This window comes from Tamandua tetradactyla, chromosome 4 (assembly GCF_023851605.1).
Source record: "Tamandua tetradactyla isolate mTamTet1 chromosome 4, mTamTet1.pri, whole genome shotgun sequence".
Lineage (NCBI taxonomy): Eukaryota > Metazoa > Chordata > Mammalia > Pilosa > Myrmecophagidae > Tamandua > Tamandua tetradactyla.
The window spans coordinates 106,641,346-106,654,057 of NC_135330.1; the positions used below are offsets into that span (position 1 = coordinate 106,641,346).

The window sequence follows — 12,712 nt, forward strand, 5'->3', positions numbered from 1 at the left end:
TGGATTCTGTCATGCTTTTATACATTTTTATTTTGGGTGTGATGAAGTTATTTATTTGGAGAGATACTTCTTATATTAAGGATATTAACACACTGTTTATCATTTACATTAAAAAATTTCCCCAAGTTATGCATATTTAATTTTATTTGATATCTTTTGGTGTACAGATGCTACTGAGTTTTTTTGTGGTCAAATATGTAAATTTTTGTCTTTGTCATTTCTTCCACTGTTTTCATGCTTAGAAGTTTCTTCCATTTCCCAAGACCCAATGGCTATTCACTATTTTTCCTTTCTATAGTTCCATTTTTAAAAACCCAACTCTTTAATCTATCAACAATTAAAATTTTCCCAAATAACAAATTTCTCCAATACCATTTATTGACAAGATCATTCCTTCTCTTATTGGATTGTACTGTTCCATTTATAATATGTATAGATATTATATTATGTTTCAAGGCTAAAATTTAATTCTATCAATTCAATTCCTAATGGTTTGATAAATGTGAGGACAAATTTTTCACCCAGAATTTTGCTAGGTAAAGGATCATATAGATGATGAATAAAGGGGAACAGTTGCCAAGTGTCAGTAAACAATTATGGCCTTAAGTTATAAAACTGGGGATAAAAAACCTAACCCTATTAGCCGGAACCTATGCATCTACATTCTCTTTTACAAAGACAGAAACTGTACAGCTATGTGCCCAAAACTATTTTAATTTTTAATGTAATAGATACTACCAAGGCTTAATTATGCTAGAGTTCCTGACAGACCGTTCTGCTATTCTAATCACTTTGTTTGATTTTCTCAACTCTATGTCTATTCTTCAATTCTTTCTTAAACTCTGGCGAAGTCTACCAGTTAGCTTAACTATTGAGAATTTGTATTTGAGCATATATGCTTATGCATTTCCAAGGTGTTTTTCATACCTACCTGTTCTTGTTTCATAAACTCCCATTCTTTTTCACAAACCCCTTTTCAATTGGGAGTGCACATTTCTCTAAGTGCTGTACTATAAAAGGCATCAGATAAGACTCATTTTTGATTTGGTCTTAAATATCTATCCCAAGAAAGGCAGAAGGCTCAGAGAATGTATTATAGTTCTTGCTTATAATTGACAGAAATTTGATTTACATGGCTTAAGCAATATGGAATGTATCAGCTCATAAAATCAACCAAGGGAAAGGAAGGGCTGAAGCTGGTTGTAGAGACAGTAGGTGTCAGGAAATTAGCCCTCAGGACTTCCTCCTCCTCCATTTCTAATCTCTGCCTTTCCCGCATGTTACTCTCAAACTCTTCTACCACACACAAGCATTTTAGCCAGTGTGTCAGTCAGCAGCTTCCAATTCACAGCATCCTATTTTGGTCACCATAGGGGAAGAAGCTTCTTCTCTTAGCTATGGTTACAAAAATCCCAGGGCAGGGCTCTGACTGGCTCCTTTTGTATCAGGTGCCTACCGTCTGGCTAGTCTCTGTGGTCAGGAGGTGTGGTCTGGGGAAGGACTCACCCTTTTGTAAGTCATGGAGTTAGAACAAACATTAGTCTTGAAGAAGAGAGTTGAAAGTGTGAGAGGTGGGAGACCAAGCACATGTCCACTCCAGAAGGTTATGTGACCTGGCTGGAGTTGGCTGGCTTGTAAGAGCCAATTGTTAAATTTCAAAACTTTTGTGAGAAGACTGTTAAATACAGTCTTTACCAGGTTTTCTTCAGTGAAATGTATTTCACTCAGTCTCAGAAACTAAGCAACATGGCAGATTCACAGCTTTCTAGGTAAAACTTGTGTTTTAATGAGCTCTTAGAGAAGAATGAGCCAGGGTAGACCCTTGACTTGCCCCCACATGGCGTAATTAAATGATAGATTAATAACTGTACCTATTTTCTCTTCTATTTATGTCACAACTTGAGCCTAAATTTGGCCACTTTAAATACTAGCAGCTCTGACAGAGCATTTCAACACAACTTCTCTTTCACATTGTTAGCATTTTATAAACTAACTGTACAAGCTCCTGGTTGAGTGTTTATCAGCAGGAAACAAAGGCAAAGAAAGATAATTTATTTAGCTGAATGCCTGATAACAGATATGTGACCAAGAATGAAACACATCTTGTCTTTTCTCTCTCTTTTTAAGGTCATTAGAAATTCATTAAGCCATGGTCATTAGGGATCTGGGATACCCCTGCTGCCAGGCACTGTTTCAAATGTACCTTTTTGACCCTACAGATTTGAGTAATCCCATTATGATTTAGTTTTAGCCACATTCAATCCTTTCCATGTTTTATGGCTTCCATTGCAAGGGCTCTCAGAGACTGAGTGGGCCACGCTCTCTTCTCTCACCCACCTCTAGCAGAATGCCAGCTCCAGGAAATACTTACAATTCAGCGCGGATGTGGCAGAGGCCATGGCCTTCTTTGACTCCATCATTGCAGAACTGGATACAGAGAAACGGCCCCAGGCTGCTGAGACGGACCCACTGAATGAGGACGTGGACTTCGAAGGTAAGAGCTCTAGAAGGAGAGTCTCTCAAGGAGGGCTGGTGGAGCCCAAGACACAGTGGAGGGTGAGTTGGGGTCTTCGGAGGTGACTTCTCTGGCCCCAGGGAAACACCACGTCTGCAAGCAGGATCCTGGCCCTGAGCTTGTTCTCTTTGGAGCCTCTTGCTTAATTGCCCCTGCCTCTGCAACTCCAGCTACCCCTCCAACACTCCAGAGACAACATTTGGACAAAAGCTCCTCTCCTATGGTCCATTTACCACAGCTGAGATGGGCTTAGAACTTTCGTAAGACTTCATAATGGAAAACAATTATTATGTAAAGGGAACAGATATATTATCTTTCAAAATCCAGCTTCTGACCCTGCTTAAGCTAGCTTGTCCCTGGGGCACCACTGTCCACTGGCCCTTTGCCCACTCTGTCGCCCCTTTGCACCCGCACCCCTCTGCATGGCCTTGGGGGACAATGTAGGCAAGGACTGGGTACCATAGAGGGGACAAAAGGAAGGGCTGATGACATCCCTTCTCTCCTTATCAAGCTGGGGGCTTATCACCGGCTTTATCCAGATGGAGAGCAAAGAATTCAACCTGGGAATTAGTTGAGCCCATTTTAAAATTCCACTACTCGGTCATAAATTTCATTAAACTTTGACTTGCCCCAGCACAGTAATTACATGATAATTTTATTCTGGGGATTATTGATGTCTGGTAATAAACAGCCTTTGGTACAAAATACAAAGCTTTTCTTGATTTTTATCTAATGTGCAAAAGATCGCATTCTTGGAGTTCATTGTTGTTGCTTTGGTTTCAATAGACCTGAGATTTCAGTTTTCACTGGATTCTGCAAAATTTTATAGACAGTTACACGTACTCTCAAAGTTCATTACACCTTGCAAGGTAATTTGCTTGTCTTCCTTTCTCATCCAACCCTTTTAGTCCTTGACAAAGGACACCCCTTGCCTTAGGAGTCAGGCCTGGGAAACTGAGGATATTCGAGAAAGGATTATGAAATCCATTGAAGATGGAGATGTCATTTTCACAGCAATAATAAAATGAAAATGCTCTTATGTTTTTTTTTCTCTGATAGTAATATCTGCTCATTGTAAATCAAATTAATCAAATAACTCACCAAAATACAAAGAAGAAAGCTAAAAGTAGTACCTTTAATTCTATCACCAAGAGATAATAACATGTTTATATTTCACGTATACACTTATACTCACTTAAAACAAACAAACATTCCAACATTGAAAAGTTAGAATGGCCATAGCCCAAATACCCCTAAAGAGTGGGATAAAAAGATCAAAGGTGATGGTGGAGCTATACAGAGAAGGTAGGGCTTAACAAACGTATGATTGCTGAATCATTAAATTGATAATTCTTTTAGTTTCCAGTATCTTAGAGCAGCTAGAAGTAAAAGCCTAAAACTAGAATTGTAACACTTAACAAATTCTGAAATCTGTTCTATAACTAATTACTGTGCTGTGCTTTGAAATTTATTGCTTTTTTGTGTGTGCATATGTTATTTTTCACAAAAGGGAAAGAAAAAAAGTTGATTGTGTGATAAAAAAATGTTCAAACCTTCATAGCCTCCTATATTCCGGAGCAGCTAGAAGGAAAAATCTGAGAGGATGGTATGGGAGCCCATGACAAACGCTGGGATCTGTCCTGTAACTACTTGTTTTTTTGTTTGTGTTTTTTTTTTTTGGCATGGGCAGACTCCGGGAATCTAACCCAGGTCTCCAGCTCAGCAGGCGGGAATTTTTGCCACTGAGCCACCATTGCACGGCCCTCTAACTGCATGTTGAAGAGTGCTTGAAAACTATTGCTTTTTTCTTACTTTGCTCTGTATATATGTGATATTATACAATAAAAAAGTTAAAAAACAAACAAACGAACAATTATAGCATCTCTTTGCTATTTTGTTGCTGCTCTTTTCACTTAACAATTTACATCACATCTTGGACATTTTCCCGGGTCAGTACATATAACCCTATCACATCATTTTTAAGGGACGCTTAACATTCCATCATCTGCCTACGCCATAATCTCTGTGTCGAATCCCCTTCTCCGGGGTACCAGGACTTTTCTAAGAATGGGCAGTTGTGACCATTGTGTTTTATTAGTATTTGCTTTGAGTCCCCAATCTGATTCACTTTCTCCTTTGCTTTCTGCCCCTCTTGAGGGCACCTCCTTCTCTGCTGCACCCCCTGCTTTTCCCTTCTAGTGGCCACCAGCTCGCGGGAGCACAGCCTGCACTCCAACTGGGTCCTGCGGGCACCACGGAGACACTCAGAGGCCACTGCCGAGCAGGCTGTGCACTCGCTCCACGGCCAGTTCCAAAAGAGCATGGAACGAAGGACCATCAGCACGCAGAGGAGACTCGAGAGGCACCCCATTTACTTGCCCAAGGCCGTGGAAGGAGCACTCAGCACCCTGAAGTTCAAGCCCAAAGCCTGCAAAACAGAGTGAGTGCCTGGACTCAGTAGGATGACCGAGACACTGTCATGGCCTCCAGACTTTTGGGGGTGTTTACGATAGCTTGAGCCTTCCTCCTACGTGAATAATTGTTTTTGTGTATTTTTTTGCTGGGGGATGGTCTTAGATTTTTTTATTTTGTAATAGCCTGTACTGTAACCCATTCCACTGCTGTCACCAATGGTTGCTTCTGTTCTGGATCTGCCCCCCTTTCCTTCTGGCCCCTTCACCCTCACACTTTGTACCTCCATCTTCCATTGTTTCCCCCCAGTGCCAAGGATGCGGGGTCATACGCTACTGAATTGTAATGAGACTTTGGGTTAGAAGAGGGTAGAGTGCCAAGAAGGAACCAATGTCAAATGAATTAGATGTCATTGCCTTTGCCACTCTCTGAGATGGAGTGGTTGCTGGCTGACATATCTTTGGCTACTTTCCTTCCAGATCCTCTCTCCCTCAAGCCTATTTGCCAACTCCAACTATACCCCTTTCCCGTTCTTATTATCTTCTCACTCAGAGCTGTAAGTTCTCTTGGCAGCCCAGGCCATGTTGCAGGGACCTCACCTTTTACAACACAAGGCTGATCCAGCTGTTTTCCTTCCTTTCTGCAACAGCTGTCCCACTATGATGGATTCAGGAAGGTAGGGGCTTTCTAAATAGCGTTTTCCTCCCATAGAAATAGACTACATATTAGACATGGCAAAATCATGACCCAGACCTCATCACCCAAACTCCCCTTCAAAGCAAGGAAGGGTCCAGCCTGGGGGCCATCCACGGCCCCCACGATGGCACTGCTTTGTGCTCCACCAGGGCCAGGGCTGGGGAAGCACATGCTTCTCTCCCCTGGGATGGTGATGACCAGAGAACGCCTTTCCCCCAGGTGACCAGCCAAGCTGTCTTTAAACCCTCTGTCTCTTTCCTCCCTTCCAGCCTGGGGAGCTCCAGACAGTTCCTCTTCAACTTCTCGGGAGAAGACATGGAATGGGACACTGAGCTCTTTGCCCCAGAGCCCCTGGAGTCTCCTGGGGAGGACTACTATGAGACAGAGAACCCCAAAGGACAGTGGCTGCTTCGAGAGAGACTCTGGGAGCGGGCTATGCCCTGACTCCACTCGGGTCCCTCGGCCTTTCTCAGGCCAGGTCCAGAGAAAGTGACAGTTTTCAGCGTTAAAGATGGCAATCACAGCCAAGTAAAACCCTTCAACGCATTGGTGCCCAATGAGTGCCAAACAAGACCAGCAGCTTCCCAGAGGATTTGCCTCAGGACACCTGTGGAGCCTTGGTGTCCTTGTAAGAGCGGGTCAGCAGGTTGTCACAGCTGGGCTGGACTTCAGTAGCAGAAGAAACAGAGACCGTGGAGGGGGAGTCCAGGCCACTCCCCCCACTTCTCCAGCCCTGTCCCGGGGGCCTGGTTCTCCTGAGTGACTGTCCATTGTGCTCAGTGTGATAAAAAAGCCTGCCCATGCCTCTCTGGGCCAAAGTTTTCAAAGAGGCAGTTTTTCTTTCCATGAAACCCAGAAACACTGTGGCTGTGGCCTGAAGCTGCCTTCCTGTTTTGCAGAACACAGTTGAGGAGGCGGCTCCTTTTGCCCTAACCCTTTTCACTGTTGTCCCTTGTCTTGGGTTGGGCTGAAGGTGTGGCCAGGGCCTTGGCTGTGGGTGCAGGAGGCGGTGGGTGAGGCAGGGCCCCCCTCCAACCCATTTCCGACCGGTAATTGGTTGGGGAAGAGGAAGATGGAGTTATTTTTCTTCCCCTCTAATTCCCACCCAGACCACCTGTGCCTCTCCCCTCCCCGAATTAAGTGGAGAAACCAGATCATTAAATTCTTTGGGTCTATAAAGAATTTCTGTGTTTCAGGAACTATCTGAATCATAATTGCATTTTAAAACATACATTCTTTGCATTTTAACATACTTTTTTTTTTTTTTCCATATAGTTGTACCCACTCGAGTTTGAGAACCAGTGGCCTGGAGATTGCATCCTGGTCTGTCCATTCTCATCCATTTCTGCTGGCATTTCCTTGCAAAACAGGCACCTAAAGGAAAATGCAGGAGACTGACTGCATGAATGCAGGAGAGCCAGTGAGGACAAGGCAGGGAGACTGACCAGGAAGCACCAGCACTCATAAATTAAGCCAAGAATCCTCTAGGAAAAGACCATTTTGAGAACTGGAGAAGGCTTCTCTTCTGCCAGGCTCATGTGATAACACTTCTAATGTCCAGTTTTTAGAAAGAATCTCTCTTTTGTGAGAATTTGGCTATCCCAATCTAAGGATTTGTAATTCCTGTGAGAGAAAAAAATAACGAGTAATTCTGTGGCATTCTTAGAAATTTTATATCAACCCATTTTTAGAATGAAAGCATACAGGACATGTTTCAATACTTATGATTTTTTGAGTGTCAACTTCAGTGTTCTGGAAGTTTCTTTTATTTTCTTGCTTATGCTAACCCCGATATAACCAGAAATTTGAGTGAAAAATAACTACTTTGGGAGATTTGTTTTATAAACCGCATTAAAGCACCACAACTTAACGCATCACGAATCTTTCTTTTCCCCAAATGTGGCCTTTCTTTGAGGGTCTAAATATGAACGTTCATTGCTGGGGATAAACCCAGCAGGATAAAGGTCTTTTTACCCTGTTTTGTATCAGACTACACCTTATCGCAGACGGACCCTGGCATTCTGTGGTGAAGAGACTGTGTACATTTTGCTTTTAAAGATAAGAAAAAAAATAAACAGGGAGGGGAGGATGTGTGGAGCCCCGATTTTCATTTTAACACTGATCGCTTGTGGGAAAAGAAACGGTGTTTTTTCTTTTTGCTTCATGTTTTGCGTCTTTTCGTCTTCTATGCACAGACTGCCTGAAATGAAAATTCCATGACTCAGAAACATAAGGCACTGGCTTCACCTTTGGAGTGCTTTTAGGCCTTTGAAATTGGTGATAAACTCCAGGATCTGGGCGCTGCCTGGTAAATCCTGAGATGGTATCTGCTGGGGCGCTGAGCTAAGTCAGGTCGGAGACAAGACAAGCCGATTCAGTAAAACCAGCTGATTTGACTGATTCCCACCCCCCCACCCCCCCCTTTGAATGGTCCAGATAGTCACCTGAATGAGCTGCCTGTTGGCACACCATGCTAAACGCTCTAGCTTTTCCGGGACTGTCTCCATTTTGATATGTGACATCTCCCTGTGCCTGGACACGACCTCAAAAGAGAGCATGTGAGTCCGTAGCATCTGGTTTGCTCTTTAGCCCCTGGTTTCTGGCTCCCACCACAGGGTGTCTTCTCCTCTTTCACTAAGGAAGTTGCGGTGGAGGGTCTTTAGTTTGATTTGAATGGCGAATACCCAGCCTTTTGCCTGTTTCTTTTGCAACTAAGAACGTGGCTGCAGTAGCCATGTGGCAGGGCTCTCTGGGACCACGGTGGTTCCAAAAAGAGACTGCATCTTCTCTTCACTGAGGGCCTTCACTGATGGTGTACTGGTTTTCTGTTTCTGCTGTAACAAATCACCACAAACTAGTGGCTTAACACAATTCTAATTTACTCTCTTAGTTCTGGAGGTCAGAGGTCTGGAATCAATCTCACTAGGCTAAAATCAAAGCGTCAGCATGGCCGGTTCCTCCTGGAGGTTCTGCGGGAGAATCAGTTTCCTTTCCTTTTCCAGCTTCTAAAGCCCACCTGCCATTGGCTCACGACCCCTTCCTCATGTCACATCAACCTCTTGCTTCCATCGTCCTCTTGCTTCCATCACCCTATGTCCAATTCTTCATTGTGACCTCCTACTTCTCTCTCACAGGGACACTTGCCCACCCAGATAACCCCCGATAATCACCCCATCTCAAGGTGCTTAACTTAATCATATCTGCAAAGTCCCTTTTGCTATACAAGGAAACATTCATTCATTTCAGGAATTAAGATGTGGACTTCTTTGGGGGACCATTATTCAGCCAACCACATATAGTATCACAAAACGTCCTAGACCGTCTCAGGATCCCAGCAGCCTAATACCTATGGCCAACTCTGACTTAGCTGTCGTTCCTGAATTTCTTTGGAACTGGCTGCTGCCTTGTAATTTTGTTAAGGTAAAATTCTGTCTTGCTTAGTGAGTTCCATTTTGCAAAGACTTTTCCATTACACAAAATTCCAGGTGGAAAAATACAACACTTCAATCCCATAAGAATGAAGAATGGAGAGCAGTTCTATGTTAACATTGCCACCGGTCAAGAGTGTAGGAGCTCCTTCAATCAACCCCTCAAGTCTGTGTGCCAAGTAACAGAGTACAGGATGTGGTTTCTGTCCTCCAACAGGTCCAAATGGGGGAAGATAAGCAAACCTTGGTAAAAAAAAAAGTTCCCCCTGCCTCACTGAGTGTCTACAACAGGAGCTCCATGAAGGAAGAGAGCCCATTTAGCTTGAGGAACCAGGGAAGGACTTTGTGGCAGAGGCAGAGCCTTGGAGGGTGCTTCGGTAGAGGGCAGCCAAAGGCTGACATTCTGCATCCCCCGTGGGAACAGCAGGCAATCAGAACAGTCCCAGGAAGTGTGGTGTTACACGTCACATTGCATTCCCAGAAAAGTGATGTGTAAGTCCTCACATCCAGCACCTCAGAATGAGACTGTGGTAGTTTGAAGTGGTTTTGCACCCCCAGAAAATGGCATGTTCTTTTCATCCATTCCTGTGGGTGCAGACCTATTGTAGGTGGGACCTTTTGCTTAGGTTATTTCAACTGAGTCATGACCCACCTCATTCAAGGTGGGTCTTAATCCTCTTAATGGAGCCTTTTAGAAGAGGATAAAACACATACAGAAACTAAGAGATGAAATTCAGAGAAACACCCAGAGAAGTTTAGAGAAAAAGCCACAGACAGAGAAGCCAGAAGCTGAAGCAATGAAATCTGGGAGAGAAGGACCAGAAGATGTCACCATGCGCCTTGCTACCTGATGGAGGAGCCCAAGCTCACCAGTAACCAGTCTTCAGAGAAAGTATTGTCCTATAGATGCTTTAATTTGGGGGCATTTTCAAGGCCTTGGAAATGTAAATTGTAAGTTAATAAATAGCCCCATTATAAAAGCCAACCCATTTATGGTTATTGCATTTCATCAGCTTCAGCAAACTGAAGAGTGACCTTACCTGGAGAAAGGGTCAATGCAGATGGACCCAGTTAAATTCAGATAAGGTCATATGAGAGTAGAGCAGGTGTCTTTTTAAGAAGAGGGGAAGAGGCAGACAGGAAAGAAGATGGCATTGTGATGATGGAGATAAAGACTAGAGCGCTGCAAACCAAGGAACACTGAGGATTTGCCAGGAAGGATTCCTCCCCACGGACAGTGGAGGGGGTGTGGCTTTGCAGATGCCTTCTGGCCTCCAGAATTGTGAGAGGATACATTTCTGTTGTTTTAAGCCACACAGTTTGTGGTATTGTGTTACAGCAGTCTTGGGACATAAAGACAGCAGAGAAAAATAAGGCGAGACCCTTGGAAGAGCAGAGTTTCTACTGTGCAACCGTGGGAAATCAGGTTGGGTAGAAGGGGAAAGTCAGAAGAGGGACATAGAACTATCTGATTTAGGAAGGGGTAAAGAGTCAAGCCTCTTATCAGGTCTTGAGCTGCAGAGTGGCAAGATGAAAACAGAATCCCCAGAAGGTGGTGGCAGAGGAAGACAGGAGGCTGGGCCTTGGAACACCGCCTGGGATGCCCTCAGGTAGAGACTCCCAAACCCTTGCCCTGGTCCTGCCTGGCTCTTAGCATCCCTTGGTGTCTCTTTTTTTTTTACTTCTTCCCAGAGCATGTTGTTCATCCTACACCTGGCTGGTACTTGCCAGCCATTCTTGACATTCGCTATCTGGTAGTGTCACTCCAATCTCTGACTCCACCTTCACATGGCATTTTCCCCTGTGTCTGTCTGTCTGTCCTCTTTTTACAATGACACTGGTCATACTGGATTAAGGGCCCACCCAACTCATCATCTCATCGTCACTACTAATTTCCATCTGTGATGGCCCTGTTTCTGAACAAGGTTGTATTCTGAAGTATTGGGAGTTAGGACTTGAACGTATCATTTTGGGAGACACAACTGTACCAACCACATCTGCCATGCTTTAGTTTTCTTCATTGTGTCCAACGTTAGCTAACCTATGATCGTGCGCACACACACATACACACACACACACACACACACACACACAGACACATTTGTCCATGTCCCTGTTAGACTGTCAGCTCCAAGAGGGCAGAGCTCCATCTGTTTGCTTCACAGTTCTATCCCCTTAGGGCCTAGAATTGTGCCTATGCCAATAAACATTGGTTGTCTGACTGACCAATTGAGTGATTGTGTAAATTCGTGAATTGATTAAGGCATCAGAAGGGAAAAGGTTGGGGACCATAAAAGAAGATGCAGGCTGAGCAAATATCACAGGCTTGTTAAAATAAATTCAGTATGAAATGCTCGTGATCAATGGAAGGGAGGGGTAAGGGGTATGGTATGTAAAATTTTTTTCTCTTTTTCTGTTTTCGTTTTATTTTTCTGTTCTTTTTATTTCTTTTTCTGAATGGATGCAAATGTTCTAAGAAATGATCATGATGATGAATATGCAACTATGTGATGATATTGTGAATTATTGATTATATATGTAGAACGGAATGAGCATATATTAAGGATGTTTGCATTTCTTTCTTGTAATTTTTTTAATTAATAAAAAATTATTTAAAAAAATATATCACAGGCAAAGGGTCTGTGCTGGAGGAAGTGTGGAACATTTGAAGAAGTTCAGAAGTCAGGACCCGAGGGTAAGCAAGAAAAGAAAATCCCTGCCTTGGCAATCTTGTTTTGGAGGAAGGGGGTGTCCAGGCAATAGACATAAATAAATGAATCAATGGCATACGTTCATGCATGCGTAGATAACAAAATGCCAGTTAATGACAAATGCTATGAAGAAAACAGCAAGGAATAAAGAATGGAGAGACAGAGGTTGGGGTTGTTAGTCAGGGAAAGTCTCTCTGAAGAGGTGGGACCTGAAGAAAGATCTGAAAGAAGTGAGGGATTCAGTGAGATAAGGGAAAGAACTGCCCAGGTAAACGAAGGAGCCAGAGCAAAGGCCCTGAGGTAGGAGGCATCAGGGGGCCCTTAAAGCCGTGGGAAGGAATTTTCTGGGAGTCCCAGAAAAGGTTCTGAGCAGGAGAGTAACAATCCAATATAGTTTTAAAAGATGATTCTGGCTGTTGGTGGGAGCTGGGGGGTTTGACTGTAGGAGCAAAAGGAAATGTTGGGAGACCCATTGGGCAAGAGATGGGGGTAGCTTAGACAAGAGTGGGAGAGATGGAGGTGATTTGAGATGACTGGATTTAGGATAAATTCTGAAGTAGAGACAGTCCATTTCTCTGTGAATTAGAGAGACTCTGGGAGCTTTAGTTGGAGCAACTAAATGAATGGACCTACCATTTACTGAGCTGGGTACTGTAGGGGAAGTTTAGAGGGAGGGAAACTAAGAGTTCTATTTTGGATGTGTTACCTTAGAGCTTTCTGTGGGCTTCCAAGCAGACCTTCAAATGGGGCTGGGGCAGTGTGTAGAGCTCAGGCAAGTAGTTGGGACTCGAGGTACCAAATGGGGAGTCCCTGGTGTGGAGACAGAATTTGGAGCCGTGGCCCAAAAGGAGGTCACCCAGTACTAGTGAGAGCTAAAGGAAGAGTAGGGCAGAGGACTGAGTCCTGCCATACCCCAACATCCAGAAGTAAGGAAGAGAGGAGCATGCGAG

General features: G+C 43.8%; 1 protein-coding gene across 1 annotated transcript in view; it reads left to right on the forward strand.

Moving 5' to 3' along the window:
- Nucleotides 1-6,664, forward strand: part of C4H13orf42 (chromosome 4 C13orf42 homolog) — a 30,762-nt gene extending 24,098 nt beyond the window's left edge. Inside the window, exons 2-4 of the mRNA XM_077155823.1 lie at nt 2,347-2,494; nt 4,715-4,955; nt 5,893-6,664. Coding sequence (XP_077011938.1) covers nt 2,347-2,494; nt 4,715-4,955; nt 5,893-6,067 — 564 coding nt within the window. The 3' untranslated portion in view covers nt 6,068-6,664. The remainder of the gene's footprint in view (nt 1-2,346; nt 2,495-4,714; nt 4,956-5,892) is intronic.
- Nucleotides 6,665-12,712: the final 6,048 nt, after the last annotated feature.